The sequence below is a fragment of the Nerophis ophidion genome, linkage group LG13 (genome assembly GCF_033978795.1).
Source record: "Nerophis ophidion isolate RoL-2023_Sa linkage group LG13, RoL_Noph_v1.0, whole genome shotgun sequence".
NCBI lineage: Eukaryota > Metazoa > Chordata > Actinopteri > Syngnathiformes > Syngnathidae > Nerophis > Nerophis ophidion.
In genome coordinates, this window is record NC_084623.1 from 3,275,047 (window position 1) to 3,300,245 (window position 25,199).

Below are 25,199 nucleotides of genomic sequence, written 5' to 3' on the forward strand. Positions count from 1 at the left end.
ACTTTTTATGGTTTCTGCAGGTGGTGTGCCTTCTGCTTTTTTTTAACGCAAAAAATGTGCCTTGGCTCAAACAAGGTTGAAAAACACAGCATGTCTGTGCTGCCTTTGGGGGTTGTGAGAAAACGTGGGAACATTGAGGATCATTCGGAAAGTAACACCAATATATTGACATAAGTCCCCACTTAGCTTCATGAATCTAATATACTTCATTCAAGGTTTTAAAACCCTTCAGCAGATTCTAAAACTGCTCTGGCCATACAGTCTGTGATTGGTCAGAAGCCCGTCACGTGACTAGAGGGCGCCATGTTTGCTACCAACTCCAGCCCAGTCGTCTGTAGCCTCTCCATGCACGGCTCTGCTTGAGCACGCTCGCCACGCTAAAGTGAAGATTATTGAGAGAGACGATAGAATATTTACTGAACAAACTTATAAAGAGCCAAAATGAAGCATTTGTTTAGAAATCTACTTTTTTAATCCTTCAGAAAAGTATAAACAGACTTGACTACTATGACTTTTGTGTTTTGTTACAACTCAAGAGCTGAATCTAAAAATTATATTTTCACAAAGATAATGCTCACCTCTCATGTAGCTAACTTCTCATGCAGCCAACCTCTCATGCAGCCAACCTCTCATGCAGCTAACCTTTCATGCGGCTAACCAAATGTAGCTAATCTCTCATGTAGCTAACCTCTCATGTAGCTAACCTTTCATGCAGTTAACCTCATATAGCCAACCTCTCATGCAGCTAACCAAATGTAGCTGACCTCTTGTAGCTAACCTCTCATGTAGCTAACCTCTCATGTAGCTAACCTCTCATGCAGTTAACCAAATGTAGATAACTTCTCATGTAGCCAACCAAATGTAGCTAACCAAATGTAGCTAACCTCTCATGCAGATAACCAAATGTAGATAACTTCTCATGTAGCCAGGTTCTCATGTAGCTAACCTACCAAGTGATTAGACAGCACAGTTCCCAGAACCCTGCCAACAACAACAAGCATAAACACATCAATGAAAATGAACATTATCTTCTAAAAGTCTGAACGACAGATACAACTTTTGCACCTGGTATAAGTTTGCGTTTAAAGCGACATATGATCTGATTCGAGTCGGTCTCATTGGGCCGAGGTCATCAAAATGGACTCATCTTCCGTCTACTTGTTTGCTTCCCGCTGCCGAAAAGGAGCGGACCGCTTTGGACTCTGTTCTCCAGGACTCCAGACTCTGGTTGCCGTTCTGCACCAGCCGGTCTTTGTCCAGCAGGGGCACACAAGTGCACCCCACAGCCACGGAGACGTAGACCTCAGAGTAGGAGTGGCGGCCCCCGACACAAGAACCGGACCTCCTGAGGATGACGGAGGGAGCGTAGACAGGTGTGCTGCGGTACTGGTCGCTCTCCTGGCGATGAGGTCCGGTCAGACAGCCCTGACACAGGCAGTAGGCCTCCGGCATGTGGCGCGGGAACCTGGTGGGGTCGTAAGAGATCCTGCAAACATAGACGGGGACGGGGGATCGGCGTATACATTCAATACAGAGCCATGACTCAAACTGCTACATTTTAGTTTTTTTAGCCATTCCTGTCAGGCCTTACTTTGTCATCTTTACAGCTCACACCAGATTAGTTGGGAAATTCTGATTGAGTCCTGACTGAAATCTGCCTAGCAAGTGGCCGCCTAAACCAAACATGCACCTTGTTCACTTGCCACTGGGATTTTTAACAGCATTACAGGAAGTGAAATGTCCAAAAACCCCAAAATATGTTTTATTTTCTCTACATTTAAGAAAGAAAAGAAAAAAACAGCCCTACAGAGATGACACACCAGGAAAGGGAGGTTTCTGCCACCTACTTCACTTTTTTCTAACTTCACTTCCACACAAAATATTTACTTTAGCAGTCGCATGTGTAGCGCTCTAAATGGTAAATGTGTTATACTTGTATTGTGCTTTTCTACCTTCAAAGTACTCAAAGCGCTTTTTGACTCTATTTCTACATTCACCCATTCACACTGATGGTGGGAGCTGCCATGCAAGGCCCTAACCACTACCCATCAGGAGCAAGGGTGAAGTGTCTTGCTCAAGGACACCACGGACGTGACGAGGTTGGTAGAAGGTGGGGATTGAACCAGGAACCCTCAGGTTGCTGACACGGCCACACTGTCCCCTATCTTCTTGTTATGTGACATTCATCCTCCACTGTTGCCATTTCTAATATAAAGTAGTGTAAAGTTCTTACTTCTATCTGTCAGTAAACTCACCATGAAAGCACTAAAACATACCGGTGTAGTGACTTTACATTATTCACCCAAGGAACTTTAGTTATTAGAGAGTTCCAGTCCGACAGTTTTCCACGGGACACAGAATCTACCTGTTGCTAGGTAGATTTAATTGGGCTAAAACCTCACAGGTTAGTAAAAATGTGCATACCAGTCAGACTCAAACATAACTACCGTATTTGTCGGACCACAGTGCGCACCAGAATATAAGGTCCACTGCCGATGAGCGAGTCTATTTTCATACAAAAGGCGCAATGGATTATAAAGCACATTAAAAGAAGTCTTTTTTTTCTTTTTCTAAATTTAAAATATTTCCTTGTGGTCTACATAACATGTGATGGTGGGTATTTGCTCAAAATGTTGCATAGATGATGTTTTACACATCCTCTTCAACTCACTTTCTGACAAGTCTCTTCAGGATGCGTCTTATTTACGTGCCTCCACTTCGACAGTGTCTTCTCCCCGTCATCTTTGTTGTAGCGTCCAAAGACGGGAGTGGAAGAAGCGTCAAAAGGAGGCGCTAACTGTTTTGATGACATTCAAACTTGACGTCAATAACGGAGCAGCATTTCCTCATCCGTGGCTCACTAGACAAGTGTAGCAACAACAACGCTTGAAACGTGTTCTGTGAAAAACCGTCCGACCGGAACTCTCTAATTACTCTACTTCCTTGGGTGAATAATGTAAAGTCACTACACCAGTATGTTTTAGTGCTTTCATGGCGAGTTTACTGACAGAAGTAAGAACTTTACACTACTTTATATTAGAAATGGCAACAGTGGAGGATGAATGTCACATAACAGGAAGATAGAGAAAAAGAAGAAGCTCATCGACTACAGGGTCCCCACGGACTACAAAGGCGGACGTGCGCAAATTTTAGGACTTATGCAGATCCTAAATACACATAAGCAGGTACAACAAGGTAAGAAAAGTTGCTTTTGCATAATATTGTAAAACAAAACACCAGATAATGTCTTACCTTGTACACACAGCATAATATGATGTTGAAGCAGAGTACAATTCACCAAGCGGTGCGGCTTCATAGCTCACCAAAGTCCTACTAAAAACTTTTTGACAGATTTTTGAGCGCTGTGTAATGTTCTATATTCTCAATGGAACATATAAAGTTTTGGTGTTGTTTACTGGCGTCATCTTGCAGTTTTCATGTATCGCTTATGTGTGACTGCCATCTACTGGTCACACTTATCATTACACCATGTACCAAATAAAATAGCAACTAGAATTATGCCGTTCATTAAGTGCATCAGGTTACTTTGAGAAAATAAAATGCTTTTAAGTGAGCCTTATAGTCTGAAAAATACGGCGCTATAGTTTATTTTAGTCATGGTTAAAGACGCATTTAACAGAAATGTTGTTGCTGAATTGCTGCATTATAAACATTGCACTGCTGGACTCTGGAAAGAAGTTCCGCAGCCTCCGTAGCAGAACCTCCAGGTTCTGTAACAGCTTCTTCTCTCAGGCCGGAAGACTATTGAACGCATCATAATTATCCCCTCAATTCCCCCCAAACAAGGATAAAGTGGCTGGAATATAAAGACAATATAACATACATCCATAAACCTGGATGCATTTATTTATCTGTACAGTAATTATCTATATCTGCATCTTATTGCTCTTTTATCCTGCACTACCATGAGTTAATGCAACGACATTTCCTTATCTGTACTGCAAAGTTCACATTTGAATGTTAATAAAAGTCCAAGTAGTGTAACAGCGACATCTGGTGGTGTGGTCAGGCATTGCACATCCAACTACCGATGACAAATGAGTCGTTTTTAATACACATTAACACCTTTTCTAATGCAGACTTTTCATTTTTGAGAAAATTTAATGATTTCAAGTGCTTCTTATAGTCTGAAAAACGCTATAAGGATTTTTAGTCATGGTTAAAGACGCATTAAACACAAATCTTGTAGCTGAAAGGCTGCACGACAAACACGTTGGAAAGTGTAACAGCGACATCTGGTGGTGTAGTCCGGCACTGCACATCCAACTACTGATGAGAAATGAGTGGTTTTTAATACACGTTGGCGCCTTTTCAATGCAAGACTTTTCATTCAGCTATAAAAGATTCCAGCCGGGAGCTCTGACCTGTACGCCCAGGGCGAGACGCTGAGCAGGTTGACCGGGAGGCGGCTCTGGCTGTCGGCCGCCGAGGAGCGCGCGGGTCCGGGGCAGCTGAGGTGGACGTGGTCCCGGGGCTCCAGCTGCAGGGCGTGGTGGAAGGCGCTCAGCACGCCGACCGAGAGGCGGCCGAACATCTGCTCCAGGATCTCCTCGGGGAGGTCCAGACACGCGCGGGCCCGGGGAACCTTCTTCCTCACCCGCCCGCCCACCGCGGCCATGGCGGCGGCGTGGAGGAGCAGCAGCGCGGCCAGCAGGACTCGGAGCCCACGGTGCATGACAACGTGTCCTCAAGTCCACGCACAAAAGCCTTGCTGAGATCCTCTCAGTGGGACACTTGGACGGCGTGGGAATGTCGCGTCGGAACAACTCTGGCGTGCGGGTGGAAGTTCGGCAGCATGTCTCATCCACGATCATGTCCCAAGCCTCATTCCACCAGGAAGCTCATAAAGTCCCATCTCAATAGAAGTGAGCTTCCTGTCTTCTTTCCACGCAGAGCACTGCTACTCCCAGCGTGGGAGTGGGAGGGTCGCACTGCAGCTGCCTGGATCCTCTCTGGGTCTACACTCTAACATGTGGATCTCACACACACACACGTTGTCACACACACTCATACAAACACACACACACACACACTTACTCTCTCTCTCACACACACACACTCAGGCTCACCCCCCCACCACACACACGTTGTCACACACACTCATACAAACACACACACACACACACTTACTCTCTCTCTCACACACACACACTCAGGCTCACCCCCCCACCACACACACGTTGTCACACACACTCATACAAACACACACACACACACACTTACTCTCTCTCTCACACACACACACTCAGGCTCACCCCCCCACCACACACACGTTGTCACACTCACTCATACAAACACACACACACTTACTCTCTCACACACACACACACTCAGGCTCACCCCCCCACCACACACACGTATTTAAGTAAAAGTTAAAAGTACCATGATAGTCACACACGCACGCACGCACGCACACGCACACACACACACACGTATTTAAGTAAAAGTTAAAAGTACCATGATAGTCTCTCTCTCTCTCACACACACACACACACACACGTATTTAAGTTAAAGTTAATAGTGCCATGATAGTCACACACACATATTTAAGTCAAAAGTACCATGATAGTCTCACACACACGCACGTATTTAAGTTAAAGTTAATAGTGCCATGATAGTCTCTCTCTCACACACACACAAACACACACATATTTAAGTTAGTTAATAGTGCCATGATAGTCTCACACACACACACTTAAGTTAAAGTTAATAGTGCCATGATAGTCTCACACACACACACACTTAAGTTAAAGTTAATAGTGCCATGATAGTCTCACACACACACACTTAAGTTAAAGTTAATAGTGCCATGATAGTCACACACACACACACACACACACACACACACACACACAAGGTGTGGCGAGCTGATTGTCTGCATTTGATCCATCACCCTTGATCGCCCCCTGGGAGGTGAGGGGAGCAGTGAGCAGCAGCGTTGCCGCGCCCGGGAATCATTTTTGGTGATTTAACCCCCAACTCCAACCTTTGATGCTGAGTGCCAAGCAGGGAGGTAATGGCTCCCATTTTTATAGTCTTTGGTATGACTCGGCCGGGGTTTGAACTCACAACCTACCCATCTCAGGGCGGACACTCCAACCACTAGCCCACTGAGTAGGTTGTTACATATTTTGTGTAGACAAAAGCTGTCTTTGATCTTATCACGCAAAAGGCGGACGGCTTGTAAACCTCCTGTGTGCGATGGGATGCACCATGGAGGTGTCAGTTTCTTTGATCTATTGGACTGCCATAGGAAGGACCCAAAATCTACAAGCAGAGAGGAGGCAAACCTGACACCGCTCCACGCACCTTTTGGTTTGAACCATTTATGACCTCTCCCCGTAGAAGCAGCTGCAGCTATTTAATCAGGAAATGTCCAAATAAAGGAGGAGGCGTGTGGAACTTGTTCCTCAGAGCGTGGGGTGACACTGTACGAGGGTGCAGGTTCACACGCGCTCTCCTCATGAGCTGAATAGAGACCTTGTCTCTGTTTGATTCCTTGCTTCTTGTCTTGTTTAATAGATAGTTCGGTGTTTGAACCTAACAGTTGTCTTCTCCCTCCGTCTTCTTTTATAATATTCATTTTAGTTCTTTTTAGACATTTTATATCCATTAATGCAGTTTATTCTTACTTATTTGTATTGTTTTCCCTATCATGTTAAAAAGCTACACATTTTAGGTGAGTAAACATTCCAACTGGTGATGTCACTGCCAAAGCATGGAAATAAGGGACCGCCTTATGGAATATTTACAATGAAGACACAACAAAAACAATACAATAACAGCCAATATTTCAGAATAATTCCCACCGAGAGTAATATAAATGATTCTGATCTACATCTTCTAAAATAACTGACACTCCTGATTGTGTCCTTGATAAAAAAAAAATTAACTTTAATGACGAGTCTTTCAAACGGCTTCTCAAGATCGGGCTCCCTGCAAAGAGCCATAAATCCAGTCTCTGCTTGGAAAATCTCTTACAGTATTTTACAAATGTAAACAAGGCAAAACAGGAAGTTGGCTAGCATCCCAGTTTTGTGCACTAGACTGGGCAGAAACCAGTCCAGTTAAGTGACTCCTACCAGGTTTTTGTAAGACGTAGCTGTAAAAAGTTGTAGTTGTGTTGAACCGCAGGAGAAGAGTGTTTGTGCAAACTGTGGTGAAGTTACTCTGGCAGCAGCTCGTCTCCGAGATCGTCGTCTGCGAAGTCGTCGTCGTCGTCCACGCGCACCTTGGCCCCCGTCTTTGGTCGTTCCATCAGAGGCCCCAGTGGGTCCATGTAGGAAGCGTCTACACCAGACAACACAAATCCATCCATCAATATCCTTTATTTATAAAAACATGTCAAGCTGAAAATCTATTTTGTAAGAGTGACCTGACCAAGATGGCAGCAACACAAAGTTACAGAAGTACATGTACCGTATTTCCTTGAGTTGCCGCCGGGGCGCTGATTAATTTAAAACCTCTTCTCACTCCAGCATGCGGTAAATTTAGGCCTGCGCTTATAAATTTGAGTGTGATGTAAGGATACCATCATGAAAAGCACATTTAATAAAAAAAACATTATTATGGTCTTACCTTTACTTATAAATGAAGTCCATGCGCAGCTCCTTCTGATCAAAAGCATCAATAACTTGTTTATAGAAGTCTTCCTTATCTTTCTTCAGTTATAAAAGTCTCTCTGTCTCGATGGAGATCTTCCTTTATTACCTCCTGCTTCAATTGAAAGTCCAGTTTAGAAAAGTGTTTTATTTTAGATATGTAATCCTCCATGTTAAAAGTGCAAGCGAGAGGAAAAACTAAAGGATCGCTGCTCACTCTTGCTGCTTGTTGTCACTTCTTCTGCAGCCGAGTAGTCGCAAGAAGGATCACTAGCGCCCTCTACCACCAGGAGGCGGGAGTCATTTAATGACTCATATTTGACACACGCAGCTACGGTATATTAATAAAACATAGCTGCTTACTGTTCTTTTTAGCATATTCAATAGCTTGGACTTTAAATCCTACTGAATAGCTCTTAATCTTCTTCCCTTTATGCGATTTCAAATGATTGAAATCAGCCTCCTCCATTTTGAAAATGATGACAGGTGAAGTGTCACTCGTGACGTGACGAGTTTGACCCGGTGGAAATTCTAGACATGCGCTAATAAAAATAAAATTTTGTGAAACGAGTTTGACCCGGCAGTAATTCTAGGCAGGCGCCTACTATATACCCGGCGGCAATTCCAGGAAATACAGTATCTGCATTTATCACTGGTTTCAGCTGAGTCAACTGGGACTGAACAACATCAAAAGCAAGACTGCAAGAGCTGGAGCGGGGGATGAACATTATATTTTGGCAGGCAATTCCGACAAAGGAGTTAAAAGTAGCGTGATAGGACGACAGAGGTGAGGTTTCTCACCGAGTTCTTTAGGGCTGCTGCTCTCATAAGGCTCATTAGAGGCAGGAAGTGACATCACCTGGGCGCCCAGACGCTCTCCTCTATGACTGCTGCTGCTGCGGCCGCTGTCTGCAACACAAACCTGCATTATTTCTACTTCCCTTCTCCTTTTACCTCCCGGTTTAGTCCCTTTTAGCAGCTCAGACATGTGCTGGTTTTAAAGCCGACATTGCGGGGACATGTGTGTCTCATCTGGGTGTCACTTGCAGTGAGCCGGAGACAGAAAGGCTAGAGAGGATTCTCTCCAGCAAAAGCGGAGAAGTAAAGATGAGTTTGCAGTCAGAAGCATGACGTTGTGTGCAGGAATGTGCGGGTCCTCCTCAGCTGGAAGGACAGACACAGAAGCTCAGATGTGGCGGCCACAACTACATGAACACATCTTCATGTAATTCCTTCAAAGTCACAAGGCCGCCACATGTGCCGTTACACAACTGGGAGTGACACACAAGAAGGATGACAAGAACACGAGGGAGACCAGCCAGAGACACAATCTTCATATAAAAGAGCGACAGTGAAAAAAACAGCAAAATGTTAAATGTTGACATTAATAATAATATGCTTTGTCTCCTGTAACACAAGCTGAACTGCGGGGTTCAATCCTGGGACCCCTAATGTTTGGACATGCTGACTGAAGGCCAGCTGGGACTATGTTCACACCGCAGGGTCGCATGTCCAAGTCAGATTTTTTGGGGCAAATCTTCGAATATATAAGTAGAATATATAAGTGCTCACACAACTCTTATGCTTAAAGGCCGTCGCTATATTTATTATCTACTGTGCTCAAACTGTACTTTTCTTTTCCTGCAAAGGCACACAACTTGTTATCTTCCACTGCACGTTAGGAGTTGCCTCGCCACAGATGTTTTTGTCTTTCAGCCTGCTAACAGCCAAGGACGAAGCAAGACCTCAACGAAGAAAAGGCGACAGCAGGCAGACAAAGCAGAGACAGGGTGAAATCACAAGGCCCCCAGCACATTTATGTTCTGAATAATAAAGTATTGTGCGTACTGGAGCTGCTTGCATAATATGTGTCCCCTTCCTTTAGAAGCAGCCTCAGCGATGTAACTAGGGAACTCCTGAATACAAAGTGGGGCGCGTGGGCTGTGCCTCAGAGCGTAGGGTGAAACTGTAACTGAGTGTGCAGCTCCATGCGTTCTCCTCATGAGCTAAAATTGAACTCTGTCTCTGCCTGATTCCTTGCTTCTTGTTCTGTTTAATAGATAGTTTGGTGCTTAAACCTGACACTTTCTATGGCCGTTCAAGTTAGCAAAAACATGTGATTTTTTGACCTGCATGCGGACATCATAAGTAAACAAGGCTTTAACTTTAGTCGTCACCGTACTGTGGCATTTGTGGTTATTTTAAGGAACTTCTGCATTTAAAGTCAACATTTTCTGAACCAAGTTGTTGCGTAAAGAAGATTAAAAAGCAAGAGGACAAGATTTACGGGCTATTTTGCTTGAAGAAGCGTGTCTGTGGGCTGGCTGTGATCTTCTTGTAGATCACGACCGCTTTGGTCCACGGGAGCCACCAATATCAATCAAAACTGAAAGGTCTAAAGTGGGGATTTATCACAAAGGTAGAGTGATGTTATAGTCAGAAACGATCAAGTTAGTCAATAAATATCTTTCAGGCACTTTTTTTATGCTACGTCTCTGGAAAACAGGGATGTACACTATATTGCCAAAAGTATCTGGCCACCTGCCTTTACTCACATATGAAATTGAAGTGCCATCCCATGGAATTGTCCAAAATATTTTGGTATCCTGGAGCATTCAAAGTTCCTTTCACTGGAACTAAGGGGCCAAGCCCAACTCCTGAAAAAACAAACCCACACCATAATTCCTCCTCCACCAATTTAACACTCTGCACAATGCAGTCCGAAATGTAGCGTTCTCCTGGCAACCTCCAAACCCGGACTGGTCCATCAGATTGCCAGATAGAAAAGTGTGATTCATCAGTCCAGAGAAGGAGTCTCCACTGCTCTAGAGTCCAGTGGTGATGTCCTTTACACCACTGCATCCCACGCTTTGCATTGGACTTGGTGATGTATTTCTTAGATGCAGCTGCTCAGCCATGGAAACCCATTCCGTGGATCTCTCTGCGTACTGCACGTGGGCTAATTGGAAGGTCACAGGAAGTTCGGAGTTCTGTAGCAACTGACTGTGCAGAAAGTCTTTGCACTATGCGCTTCAGCATCCGCTGACCCCTCTCTGTCAGTTTACATGGCCTACCACTTGGTGGCTGGGTTGCTGTTGTTCCCAAACTCTTTACTTTTCCTATAGTAAATTTGACTTTGGAATATTTAGGAGCGAAGAAATGTCACGACTGGATTTGTTGCACAGGTAGCATCTTGAGAGCGGCCCGTTCTTTCACAAATGTTTGTAGAAACAGTCTCCATGCCTAAGTGCTTGACTTGATACATCGGGCCAAGTGATTAGGGCACCGGATTCTCATTAATTGGGGAAGAGTAAGATAGAAGAGCTATAATACAAGTTGAAGTCTGAGCAGTCATAATATGGGCTGCTTGCATTACAGCAGGCCCATAATAAAAGTTACTTGCCTAGACAGATCTACAATGGTTGGTTTTAGCTTCCCAACTCCCCTCAAAAAATCTAAAAGGCTTCCAAATCCTCAATTTTTTTAGTATGTGACCCTGAGTGGAAAAGGCTTAAGCAACTCCGCCTTACTTCTGAGGTTATTTTTTGGAAGAAGTGTTTGAAGAAAGACACGACACATTAAAAGCCAAATAGATGAAGAGTGATTATTTTCTTCTTGCACTGAGAGGAGCCTCGATGCAGACTTTTACAGAAAAGAGGGAAAAATCTCAGGTCCTCTCGAGGTTTTTCACAAATATCCGAAAGCGCCTCAAACAAGCGAGCGCAGTTCAACATTGCGACCGACTGTCAGGCCGTTTCTCACGTTTGGAGTTGCTCCCTGTGAACGTGGTTTCCAGCAAGTCACTGCTGCTCTGCAGACGTCAACAAGGCTCGCGGCGTTTACGGACAAAGTGAAGGCTGTGTGATGCAGCGGCGCCAAGGCATCCATCACTGGGAGGCGGCGTAGAAGGCGTAAGGGCTGACGCGTTGGCTCTGGGAGATGTGGTGTCTGCATGTTGCATGCGGACAGAGATGGGACCTTCGCCAACGAGTAGTCATTTGAACAGCTCTTTCACGTGAACGTTAAGAACTGAGTCCCAGTTGTGAACCTTTTTGTTTTATGCACATGCAAATATAGCATCCGCAATCGTGCACGCCACTTTTTAAAAAGACATTAAATACATACTAGAATTGTAAAAAAAATAAATACTATTTTGAGTTCATAATTCAGTATATATGCTTTTGGTCTTTTGAACAGCTATTTGAAAGAAAAAACTTCTCAATGTCTGCCTCCCTTCAAAGAGCCATAAATAGTAGGGATGTCCAAAAAAAAGTGATTTTTAAATTATTTGTGATTCTTATTTGTAATGATTTTTAATCGATTAAAAAAAAAAAAATCAACAATTGATATTTTAAATCTGTCCTGTCCATCCACTCAGGAAAATCCCATTGTTGATGTAGATCAGAGGTCGGCAACCCATTATGTTGAAAGAGCCATATTGGACCAAAAATACAAAAAAAAATTGTCTGGAGCTGCAAAAAATTAAAAGCCATATTAAATACAGATAGTGTGTCGACATATAAATTGAATTATGAGGACTTAAAGAAAACTAAATGAGCTCAAATATAGCTACAAATGAGGCATAATGATGCAATATGTACATACAGCTAGCCTAAATAGCATGTTAGCATCGATTAGCTTGCCGTCATGCAGTGACCAAATATATCTGATTAGCACTCCACACAAGTCAATAACATCAACAAAACTCACCTTTGTGCATTCATGCACAACGTTATAAGTTTGGTGGACAAAATGAGACAGAAAAAGTGGCATAAATCACGTCTTAGAAAGTCGGAGAAAGTTATACATGTAAACAAACTACGGTGAGTTCAAGGACCACCAAAATGAGTAGGACAAAACGGCGCTCGCCAAATACTCGAATCAGTGAGGCATGTTTAATATAAACAGTGTGCTTTATAACAATTAGGGAGGTTTGTATCATGTTTGTCCTCCTACAGAAACCAAATTAAAACTAAAAATATGTTTTTTCCCCCTCATCATTTCCATTTTTCAAATATTTTTGAAAAAGAGCCGTGGGTTGCCGACCCCTGATGTAGATGATCTACATCTGCAGTAAAGATTTACTTTAAAGAGAAGCGTTGGATACTTCTCTTGTTGCCTTATTTTTATCTGACTTTAATAAATGTTTGGGTGGAATTGTTGTAAACAAAACCATTTTTTTATTTTAAGTAATATAGAAATTGATTACAGCTGTTTATGTACGTTATGGAAGAATGTAGTTAATTATAGACCTGGCCTCCGATATTATTAAAAAAGTATTAATTTTGAATCAAAAATTGTTGTTATTTGAGAACTGATTTTGAATCCAATCGTTACCCCCAAGAATGGAATTGTGTGGTGGCCAAAGATTCAAAGCCCGCATACTTAGCATCTCTTATGTTGACGTGGGACTCACCGGCACTTCCAGCGCTACCTTCTCTCCGGCCTCTGGCACTGCCTTCTCGTGCAGACTTCACCCTCTGCAGGAAAAAGGAGATTTAAACGTTACCGCATGTTTGTTTTTGTTTTTTTAGCTTTATTGGGATCACAAGGTTTGCTAATGCCGCAAATTGTTTTGTCTTGAATGCAGGAAAAGAGTGTGTGACACCAGAACCTTCCATGACACATGTCCTCCTGTCTTCTGTGGAAAAAGCCCATCACAATAAACAATATGATACTTATTAGAGCTATGACAGCATTGTTGGACTCACAAATTTTGCAATTTATTTCGTCCCAAAGCGAGTCCAGCAACTAGTCAAAGAGTTGCGGTCAAATATTTTTTTTTTTGACTTGGAGGATTTAGGGACTTGGAAGCAGCGTTCTCAGCGTTCATTGACTAAGTAGTCGTAGCTGTCAGTTGCTGCTGGCTCTGCACGTGTAACACGACAGCACCGTGTGCTGCTATTATTCTATTCGAAGACACATCAGGAGGACAGGAATGAACCACAGAGAACAGAACACACGGAGACTCCAGCTCCTGACACATAAGTCAATAAGTGTGTTTGAATCACACCAATCAAACGGGATTCAACTATTGCGTAAGTAGCAGAATTATTCAACTGGCGGCCCGGAAACTGGCCCACGAGTTTGAGTTCAAAACATTTTGGCCAAAAATTCCTAAAACCGTGGTCCAAGTTCCTCTAAACATTGGCAGATCCTTGTGTTGACATTTGAACCTGAGAACACTGGCGTCCAAACTTGTGATTTACATAACCCAGGCAGCTTTAAATGTGGTTCCTAGATCCCTTAATGTTAAGTAAGTTGTTTACTTCAGATGAAGTCAGGAGTCATTTCACTTCCGTAGTTATGTGAAGGCCCAAGCATCACTTCTTATTCCAACAAAGTTTGCCGGCTTTCACAGCCCACAATTTTCATCCGATCGGTACTGTTCAAGTATCAAAACATGCTTCTCGGCCGAGAATCGAGGCCTGATTGAAATTTTTTTTCCAAAATATCCCAGATTATTCAGAATGGCAGGTTTTACGGGAATTTTTTCCCTGATTGAAAATATGTATGGGCCAAAATGTTTTAAATTGCTCAACTCTCACATTTTTACCTGATTCAAAGCGTTCCACCATCCACACACTCCACCCACCCTGGACATTCCAGCTAAAGTGTGCGCAGGTTCCAAAATAGACCTGATTACCAGTAATTACCAAGAACATTTTCATAATGACAATGAATGGTTAGTTACAAACCTCTTCATATCCCACATTTCTCGTCCCATTTGAGGCGTTCCACCATTCACACACTCAACTCACCCGGACATTACAGCCAAAAGGTTTTCCAGGTTCCAAATCCTCCCTGATTACCAGGAATGATTCCCCATTCAAAGTGAATGGGGAATATACAACCTTCTATATAGGCCACAATCCTCAAATGATTCGAACCCTTCCACCATCCACACTCTCCACCCACCCTGGACATTGGAGGATTTCAGTTTGGCCCCTGCGTATGGGCGGCTTGCAAACATGCAGCATTCACACACAATTACTACAGGAATTGCATATTCTAGTGATACTATTGGTGTTCCTCAAGGTTCCATTTTAGATCCTCTATTTTCCATCATTTCGAACTATTCAACTGGTGGCCTGCAAATTCAAGTTCATAAAACATGTGACACACTCACATATTGGAAGAAGGTCCTTAAAAAGAGCAAAACCCTCCTGTAACTCGGACAAAATGGACCAAAATTTAATGTCTACTGTAGAACAGCGTTTTCGGGAGATTATCTAATTTCACCTATTTGGGTTAAAATAATTTTGTGCAAACCAGTAATTATATTCTGCAAGTGACGTGTTGTTGCTGAGCGTCGGTGCTGTCTAGAGCTCGGCAGAGTAACCATGTAATACTCTTCCATATCAGTAGGTGGCAGCCGGTAGCTAATTGCTTTGTAGGTGTCGGAAACAGCGGGAGGCAGCGTGCAGATAAAAAGGTATCTAATGCTTAAACGAAAAATAAAAGAAGGTGAATGCCTCTAAGAAAAGGCATTGAAGCTTAGGGAAGGCTATGCAGCACAAAACTAAAACTGAACTAGCTACAAAGTAAACAAAAACAGAATGCTGGACGACAGCAAAGACTTACTGTGGAGCAAAGATGGCGTCCACAGTGTACATCCGAACATGACATGACAATCAACAATGTCCCCACAAAGAAGGATAAAAACCACTTACGATAAATCTTCTTGATCGCTAAAACAAAGTAGATGCGGGAAATATCGCTCAAAGGAAGACATGAAACTGCTCCAGGGAAATACCAAAAAAAGAGAAAAAGCCACCAAAATAGGAGCACAAGACAAGAAGTAAAACACTACACACAGGAAAACAGCAAAAAAGTGAAAATAAGTCAGGGTGTGATGTGACAGGTGATGACAGTACACCTACTTTGAGACAAGAGCTAGATTTGATGCATGCTTGCTTATGCTTTACAGTCATATCCAACAATTGGGACAACAACTTTTTATTGTCAACTGAGTTTCATTTTTTAATTATTTCTGCTAGTGGTGTGCCTCTGGATTTTTTCAACGCAAAAAATGTGTCTTGGCTCAAACAAGGTTTGAAAAACACTGATGTAGAGGACGCCGGTTCGCCATAATATGCAAATGAGACTATTTAAATTGAGCTTTCCCCAAAACAATTGAGTTGAATATCCTCCTCTTTAGAAGGAAGAGGGAAAAAGACAGATGTTTCTCATCCTCCAGCACTGACCACTGACGCCCTTTCTGGCCACAACACACACCCAGTTGTTTTCAATCAGTGAGGGTGGGAACAGACACGAGAAAAGACAAGCCTTAAACGTAGGCCTTGTTCACACTGCAGGTCAATTCCCCCTTTTTTTGTCCATATGTGACATGTATTGGAATTTTTCATGTCAGTGTGAACAGTGCCGTCCTGAATGTTTCAAATCCGACTCGGGCCTCTTTTATTTGTGGATATAAATCAGATTATGTGTCCGATGCCACTCCAGTCACGTTTATCTGACCAGAACCTCATCAAAAAGCAGTAAGCGTCATCATTCTTTGCCAAAATAGACAGTTGCCAAATAAATGGTTGACAAATGAGCAGAAAACAAGCGAGAATGATGTTTTAGGAACTTGCATTAATGTTCCACAACTCCTGTCTTTGACTGCTGGCCTACACGCTCTCTGGAGCAGACTTTAAAGCAAATATTCCACAAACTGCTAAGGCCAAAATTGCCCTCTTCCTTCTTAATCTTACACACACAATAATTTGATTCAGAAAATGTTGACTTTGATTGCACAAAATCCTTGAAATTGCCACAAATGCGCCAGCACTGAGACTTGGGCTGGACAATTAACCAAATTAATCGGATAATTTTGATCATAAAAATATTGTAATTGAAAAATAGACAAATAATGGGCCGTCCAACGAGGGGAAATTGACAAAAATGTGAGGGAAATGTTGTCATTGTCACCTCCTCTGCTTGTGTTGTTGTGTACGACATCATGGATGAAAGATCAATGTACAAACAAGAGTCGCAACTTGAAAGTCTCTCTTTGTTCTTGTTTTTTATAACAGCTTCAACTTGTCTCCTTACTCGTCAAGCTCAGAACAGCAACACACTTCCTTTCACCATAAAAGCGCTTAGCACAACATCCGGTTTAAATGCACTAACAAAATAAAGGTTTCCAAAACGTGCCTTACACAAGCTAAATGTACTTAAAGTGTTTCCTAATACATTTACACAATTATCATGCTTTGACCTAAAATTTTCATTAAAAATGTTCAAAAAATGGATTGGCCCAAAAAAGTTATTTTTTTCCCCATTTTATAACATTTTGTTTATGACACTAAGAGTACAAATTTAAAAGGTAAAAAACGGAATAAAAAATATATTCAAAAACAGAAAAACTGAATTTAATTGTTATTATATTGCTTTTGTTATTTCAATTTAGTGTTGCTAGTAGTATCATTATTTTGCTTGTTTGTTTGTTATTAATTTATATCTGTTGTTATTTTAAATTATATTAAATGTGGAGTTTTGGTGGAACAATAAATACTTGTGTTTTCAAAAAATGAATAATAATGATTTCAATATCATTCACAATAATCGTGATTATTATTATTGCCATAATCTTCCTGCCCTAAATGAGACTTACTAGAACTGGAGCCATGTTTTCTTGCATATAGACTGCAACACATGTGACATCATGTCTGCATGCACACCAGAATTCCTTCACATTAGACTTGCATTTTGATTTGAGTTGAGTTTGAGTTTGTGTTGATTGTGATTTTTGTGTTGAAATGTGAACAACTACATAAAAAGATGGGATTTAACTAGAAAATCCAAATTGGACACCCAGTGTGAACGTAGCCTGAGAACCTTTCTGAATATTCTCCCAATTTAAATGATGTGCGGACATCCATTTTCCACAGGACAGTAGAATTGCATCACTCGTACCTGCTCTTTGAGCTCTTTCATCTTCTCCACTTTCTTCAGCTTGGCGGCGTAGTCTTGGACTTCCTGCAGGCCCATGTCCTGACTGAGCCTCACCATGAAGCGCAGACCTGTATGCAAAAACCACATCTGTGCTCAGCAGCCACATTGATGAGTGAGGGGAAAGAAAAATCAAGCTGAATTACATTCCGCATTTTCAGGAAACCTGCGGTGGATTTCTTTGTATGCGTCCAGAGATTTCTGGTAGTTTCCTACAAAGAAAATAAATAACAGGGATCAAACACATACAAACACATACGCATGACATAATGCAGATATTGAGATGGAAAGCTAGAACTAGTTACCAGGGATGGTGCGATACCACTTTTTCATGTCCAATACCAAGACTGATACCTTATGCATGCAATTTGTTGCATAGTCAGGACTTTTTTAATGACTCTATCTGGCAAATATTTTAACCTACTGAAAAAAGAAGTCAAATTAAAACTGTTGCTGCTTTTTATTTCAATTTTAAATGCACACGGCAGGATCTTTGAAATGTAGAACTGCATGGAATTTAGTGAACTATGAGATACTTAACACTCCATGGAACCTCGATTTACACACCCCTCTTTTTGAAACAATTTCGGTTGACCAACTTTTAGATTGAGACAAATAGGCCTCTGTGTCTCTGTGTACAAGCGCAGCAAAGTACACACGGGGTCAGGCATTTTTGGAGAGGCGGAGCCCCCTACGTCACATCCTATTTACACAGTTCATTGCTCGGGTTTCTTTTTTCGCCATTACCCACGTTTGGAAAGAAGGAGGGAATCAGTGTGGACTTAAAGACTTAGAGAGGAGAAGAACCTCGGAAGAAGAGGACTCTCTTTCCCAACAGTAACACACAGCAGGGTAAAAATTATTTGACTTTTTTTTATTGGAGCAACATGGTTGTTAACGTTTTTGAGAGCACTAAAGCACTCGTTGTGTTATTTTGATGATAAAGAGATTGTTGATCCATTAGACCTTTGTAATATTTGTTTGATATAGACCAGACCAGAGGGCGGGAGCATATTACACCAGTTTTAAAGTCACTGCAGTGGCTTCCTGTCCACTTCTGGGTCCATTTTAAAGTTCTATTATGACTTGACTAGAGGGCGGGAACACATTACACCAGTTTTAAAGTCTCTGCAGTTGCTTCCTGTCCACTTCTGGGTCCATTTTAAAGTTCTATTATTAGTTTTTAAAATGTCTTATTATACTTGTGCCATCTTATTTATCCACCCTGCTTTTACGGTATAAACCCTTGCAGATCTTTAGCTCCTCTGGCAACAAACTTGTATCTTTACCAAATACTAGAACAAAGTCCTAAGGTGAGGCAGAATCAAGCCACTGTGGCCCCCACCTATGGGACAGTCTGCCGGAGAGCCTCACGACTGCAATGACCATTACATTTTTTCCCCAAAAGTCTAAAGATCATGTTAAATAAATGGGTTGTACTTGTATAGCGCTTTTCTACCTTCAAGGTACTCAAGGCGCTTTGACACTACTTCCACATTCACACACACATTCACACACTGGAGGGAGCTGCCATGCAAGGTGCCAACCAGCACCCATCAGGAGCAAGGGTGAAGTCTCAGGACACAACGGACGTGACGAGGTTGGTACTAGGTGGGGATTGAACCAGGAACCCTCGGGTTGCGCATGGCCACTCTTCCACTGCGCCACGCCGTCCCAAAACTCTTACATTTTTACAAATATTTTTTTATTGTTGTTTTCAGTTTTATTTATTGCAAGTACTACTACTACTATTCTCTGAATGCTATGTTTTTATTGACTTATTCTTGTAGCGACTTGTCCAGGGTGTACCCCGCCTTCCGCCCGATTGTAGCTGAGATAGGCGCCAGCGCCCCCCGCGACCCCAAAAGGGAATAAGCGGTAGAAAATGGATGGATGGATATATTTTATCATATGTTTTATACTCTTTTTTTTTTTTTTTTTTGGATGGCATTTATTTTAGTGATTCTCTAGTATGGACGCCTCAAAAGTAGCGTTTTTCCTCCATTTTCAGTGGCCTGCCGTGTTTTGTTTCCTTACTGTAAATAGTGCAGAGTGTGTATGTGTTTTCTTTTGTTATTTCCTTTTTTTGCGTGCGTAAAGCACTTTGTCTTTGCGACTTGCCTGTGTACAAAAAGTGCTGTATAAATAAAGTTTGATTCGAACTGATTAAAGTGTGCTTTTTTTTTTTTTTTTACTACAATAGGGGCTTTTGTCGAGGCTGGAACCAATTATTCATGTTTACATTGTTTTTATGTGGAATTCTTTTCAATTTACAAAACCTGTTTGAAAAACAATAAATGGAGGTTGCACTGTACTTACTACGCACTGGATGGCAACATCCCTACTAGCTAGCATACTTTATCTCTTGTAGAACTCCTTTCTCACCACTTCTCCGGAAGCAGCTGGCCACCATGAGTTGCCACCTCACCTCACTCGGTCTGAGGAACACCAGAGTTTCAAGCTCATTTTCAGTCCAAGCGGCGCGTGTGTTTTAAGAGTCGGGGATGCTGTGACTCACTGCACGAGTATGGCTCTCTCAAAGTACTGGATGGCCTTCTCGTAGAGCTGCGTCTGGACGTAGTAGGCCGCCAGCCACTCGATCACTTCGATGTTGCAAGGAAAGAGGCGGAAGGACTGTGCAGTAAGAGAGCAGGATGTGAAAAAGCACACAAAGCTTTGTACTTCACAGTAGGTCTGGACGATTATGGCAAAGGTTAATTACACAATTATTCATTAGTGTGAAAATATGAGTATTGTACCAACAAAACTCAACTTTAAGGAGATTTTAAAAGAACCACTGGATATAAATCAGTGACAAATAAACAAGTAAAATAATAAAAAAATAGTAACAAAAATAAATTAAAACAATAGCAAAATGAAAAAGCAAAAATAAATTTCTCCATTTTGATTTTTTTGAATTCTGTTTTTTTACCACTTATTTTACCCCAAGTGTGTGCATTTTGTGCCATGAACACAATTGTATAAAATCAATCAAAATGTATTTTTCCACCCCTTTATCACAAGTACCTCAAAACGACATCCCCTGGTGCAAACCCACAAATGGGAGTGAAATAAATACAAAAACCCTCACATTTATTACTGCAATACATCTTTGGACAATTTTGACCGGTATTTTACGTCAAAGCATAATAGTTGTGTGAGTGTATCAATAAGTGCTTTAGGTACATGATACTTGTGTAAGGAACTTAATCGAAACCTTTATCTTGTTAGCGGATGTTGCGCACAGCGCTGTTATTGTGAAGAGAGGAAGTGTGCTGCAGTTTTGAGATTCAAGCTGATGAATGGAGGCTGTTTAAAAAGAGAGCCTCTCAAGTTGCGACTGCTGTTTGTACGTTGATGTTACATCCATGATGTCGTTCACAACAACACAACGGATGAGATGTGTTGTGTGCGTATGATTGTTTGTACGTTGATGTTACATCTATGATGTCGTTCACAACAACACAAGCAGATGAGATGTGTTGTGTGCGTATGATTGTTTGTACGTTGATGTCGTTCACAACAACACAACGGATGAGACGTGTTGTGTGCGTATGATTGTTTGTACGTGGATGTTACATCCATGATGTCGTTCACAACAACACAAGCAGATGAGATGTGTTGTGTGCGTATGATTGTTTGTACGTTGATGTTACATATATGATGTCGTTCACAACAACACAACAGATGAGATGTGTTGTGTGCGTATGATTGTTTGTACGTTGATGTTACATCTATGATGTCGTTCACAACAACACAAGCAGATGAGATGTGTTGTGTGCGTATGATTGTTTGTACGTTGATGTCGTTCACAACAACACAACGGATGAGACGTGTTGTGTGCGTATGATTGTTTGTACGTGGATGTTACATCCATGATGTCGTTCACAACAACACAAGCAGATGAGATGTGTTGTGTGCGTATGATTGTTTGTACGTTGATGTTACATCTATGATGTCGTTCACAACAACACAACAGATAAGATGTGTTGTGTGCGTATGATTGTTTGTACGTTGATGTTACATATATGATGTCGTTCACAACAACACAACAGATGAGATGTGTTGTGTGCGTATGATTGTTTGTACGTTGACGTTACATCCATGATGTCGTTCACAACAACACAAGCAGATGAGATGTTGTTGGTGTATGGATTTGTTCTTGCTAGCTTTAGATTTGTATTTGAATTGCTGTTTTAATTGGCCGTCTCCACATTGTTTAGTTCAGGACGTGTGTTGGGGATGAATGAGCGGTCCCAAACACATTATTTTGTCAAACAACTGATCCTTTTCCTCCCAATGACAACATTTCACTTACATTTGTGCCAATTTCCCTGATATTCGAACAGTGGATTCCGTTTTATTGAGCAATTCTGTGATTCCGCCTGGGGTTATGTTAACACGGAAATCAAATGGCTTTATTGTTTTGTGGACTTTAATGATTTATTCATCATACGAGTCATGTGTCAAAGAAAAGTTAGAAACCATGGTTAGATGTGAATCTTCTAGTCGACCTGGTCTTTTTCCCCCCCAATCATACTCTCCTTATCCATTGCACCGTTACAAGCTCAGGTATTTGCATGCACGTTGCACCACCCATTAATCTTTTTTTTTCCATTGAAAAATGTGTGTGATTGTGGAAAGCCAGAACAGAAATCAAAATTTCATGAATTGTCCAGCCCTACCTCACAGTAGTAGTGCAACGCCTGGGACTTGTCCCCATCCAGGTCGTGCAGATCTCCCAGTTTGGCCAAAGCCTTGGGGTCGTTGGGCACCACGCTGATGACCTGCATCAGCCACTCCACGGCCTGCTGGGGATCCTCCAGAAGCTCATAGCTGACACACGCTTGTCAAAGGCAAATATTGGCGCCAGTACACACACTTTCATTGAAGAGTTTCATACACTTCTTACCCACATTTGCTCACTCTCCTCAAACATAATGTTGCTAGCTGATTTAAATATTCATATGGACATCTCTAATCATTCACTTACAAAGAAATTCATCTCTTTCCTGGACAGTTTTGGTATCAAACAACATACTGACTTTCCCACCCACTCCATCTATTTGCTACCGCTTGTTCCCACTCCAAAAGGTCATATTTTGGACTAGGTCTTCTGCTCTGGTGTCACTCCTGTCAACAGTTCTGCCGCTGATCCGACCACATGCTTGTTTCATTCAACATACGTTTGTCACTATCCAAAATCAAACCACCTTGTTTAATGTTCCACTGTAACGTTTAACACATCACATTACAAGATCTCACAGCAGGCATTGACAGTTTTTGCACCATGGGCGCCTGGTCTCCATATTCTACTGGACTCACTTTACACCCTCAAAATGCGGGCTGTGTCATTCACCCACTCTGACCCCTGGTTGTCCCTTCATCTATGTCTGCTGAAAGCCAAAGGTCGTCAACTGGAACGGCTTTCCAGAAAAAGTGGACAGACCGTCAACAAAGAAATGCACCATGCCCATGTCATCCTCTACAAACACACTCTCCTCAGCCAAATCTTAGTATTTCTCAGACATAATCACCACTGGGGCTAGGAACACCTGAGTTCTGTTCTCAAAAGTTAACAAAGCAGTCCGGCCCACTGATTTCCTTCCCCCACACTTCTACTGACAACTCTAACTCCCTGATGTCATTTTTCAACTCTCAAATGGCCAAAAACTGACCTCTCTCATGTCCAGTTGTCCATCATCCTCTTTAACTTGACCCCTTGCCCACCTCAGTGGTAATAGAAACCCTTCCCTCCTCTTCTCCCCCTGAAAACTGCAATCAACCATTCCTCCCTCACCTCTGGTTCAGTCCTATTATCTTTTAAAACCACTACTGTAACACCAATCCTAAAGAAACCTGTCTCAGACCACAGCATCTTCAACAATCTACATCTTATCTCCAACCTGGCATTTCTCTCAAAAATCCTGAAAAAAACTGTAGCTTTACAGATCCACGAGAGAACCTTTATGAAGAGCCCCAGTCCGGTTTTCGCCCCCACCACAGCACAGAAACAGCTCTTTTTAAAATCCAAAATGACATTCCGTTGGCAGCTGACCCAGGATTCATGTTTATTCTCCCCCTCCTTGATCCGAGCGCCACATTTGACACCATATGCCATTCCACCCTTCTTCACCGACTGGCCTCCATTGGTATATCGGACACACCCTAGCCTGGTTTCCCTCCTATCAGTCTGGCTGTACTTTCATCCAGATAAAATCATCCCCATCCCATTCTTCCCCCTCTCTTCTGGTGTACCTCAGGGCTCTGTCCTCAGCCCTATACTTTTCATCATCGACCTGCTTCCACTTGGTCAGATCTTTCGCAAACTTCACGTACATTTTCACTGTTGCGCGGAAGACACACAGCTTTCCTTAAAATCCTCTTCCACCTTTCCTCCCTTTGTGCCTGCTTACAAGAAATAAAATTCTGGTTCACAAGTAATTTTCTTCAACTGAACAGCAATAAAAGAGAGGTAGTCTTCATTGGTTCAAAGCCCACACTCTCCAAGCACCCCAGATTCATCATCACCATAAACAACTCCTTGGTCTCCCCTTCCTCCCAAGTTAAGAAGAGTCTGGTTGTGGTCCTCCACAGCACTCTGTCATTTCACACCCACATCAACAACACCACACCACCTGACTATTTCCACTTCCGTTATATCAACCGCCAACGCCCTTCACTCACTCCCAATAGTTCTGCAATCCAGGTTCACTCTCTTGTTACTTCCCGTCTGGATTAGTGCAACTCCTTTCTCTTTGGTCTCCCCAACAAACTCCAACTAGTCCAGAACACTGCTGCCCAGATAAGCACCAGAACTCCTGTCATCAGTCACATCACCCCCATTCTTCACCAACTCCACCGGCTTCCCATCATACACCTCATCAACTACAAGGTCCTCCTCAATATCGTCAAAGCTATTCATAAGCCCACCCCGCCATACCCATCTGACCTCCTACACGATCCCTCAGGTCTTCCTCCTCCATCAACCGGACCGACCCCCCGCCCGCCGACTACCATGGGGGTCAAAAGCCTTCAGCCGTTCTGCACCTCGCCTCTGGAAGTCCCCTGCCCCCGACATCTGGAACATTGACTCCATAATCACTTAATCACTAAACTCCAGCTGTTTAGGCAGGCCTATGTCTGACACAAGTGTGTTTTTAATTGTTGCTTTTCCTAAATGTTAATGTATTTATTTTTTAATGCTGCTTTTATGTTTTTATGAGATGTACGACAACCTTGAGTGCCTTGAAAGGCGCCTTACAAAATAAATGTTTTATTATTATTGCTGTTGTTGTTATGACTATGCCTGGAAAACCAGATCTCCTTACAGCTTTAAATGCATTTGAAGAGAGCTGTTCCCGACTATTCAGCAACAACTGTTTCTACTTTTCTGGGAAGACTTCCTACAAGTTGTGTCATTCTGGAACATCCCCAAACAGTTACCACAAAGTTGGAAGCACACCCTTAAAATATAAAATAAAGAATCGTGTTTCGGGTCAGAAGGATACGTGTCAGCCAGCTGATACATGACCTCAGCACTATCCCTGAGAATGGCATGGAGCTTCAGGAAGCAGTCCAGAGCGTCCTCCAGACGATTCAACTTCTTGTAAGTGAGAC

At 42.4% G+C, this 25,199-nt stretch overlaps 2 protein-coding genes across 5 annotated transcripts in view; both read right to left on the reverse strand.

The window, feature by feature from the left end:
* Nucleotides 1–449: 449 nt before the first annotated feature.
* On the reverse strand, nucleotides 450–5,125 carry il17d (interleukin 17d). 3 transcript variants are annotated; one of them, XR_009809241.1, is made up of 3 exons: nucleotides 4,386–5,125; nucleotides 871–1,486; nucleotides 450–626 (listed from the first exon to the last, which is right to left on the reverse strand). XR_009809241.1 is itself a non-coding variant. In XM_061918252.1 (2 exons), the coding sequence occupies exons 1-2, from the start codon at nucleotides 4,694–4,696 to the stop codon at nucleotides 1,144–1,146; spliced, it is 654 nt and encodes a 217-aa protein (XP_061774236.1). In that variant the 5' UTR covers nucleotides 4,697–5,125; the 3' UTR covers nucleotides 450–1,143. The 3 variants fall into 3 exon arrangements, 1 of the variants encoding a protein (XP_061774236.1); XR_009809240.1 differs by having other exon boundaries at nucleotides 659–1,486; XM_061918252.1 differs by having other exon boundaries at nucleotides 450–1,486.
* A 1,776-nt stretch (nucleotides 5,126–6,901) lies between these two features.
* The window catches only part of ift88 (intraflagellar transport 88 homolog), a 36,839-nt gene continuing 18,541 nt past the window's right edge, over nucleotides 6,902–25,199 (reverse strand). The window contains exons 16-24 of one of the 2 annotated variants that reach the window (XM_061918253.1): nucleotides 25,091–25,199; nucleotides 22,265–22,415; nucleotides 20,098–20,213; nucleotides 19,965–20,017; nucleotides 17,726–17,791; nucleotides 17,544–17,650; nucleotides 13,039–13,102; nucleotides 8,424–8,531; nucleotides 6,902–7,311 (exon numbers count right to left, since the gene is read on the reverse strand). In XM_061918253.1, coding sequence (XP_061774237.1) covers nucleotides 7,187–7,311; nucleotides 8,424–8,531; nucleotides 13,039–13,102; nucleotides 17,544–17,650; nucleotides 17,726–17,791; nucleotides 19,965–20,017; nucleotides 20,098–20,213; nucleotides 22,265–22,415; nucleotides 25,091–25,199 — 899 coding nt within the window. In that variant the 3' untranslated portion in view covers nucleotides 6,902–7,186. Of the gene's footprint in view, nucleotides 7,312–8,423; nucleotides 8,532–13,038; nucleotides 13,103–17,543; nucleotides 17,651–17,725; nucleotides 17,792–19,898; nucleotides 20,018–20,097; nucleotides 20,214–22,264; nucleotides 22,416–25,090 lie in introns of those variants that run through there. The other variant, XR_009809242.1, reaches the window with a different exon arrangement.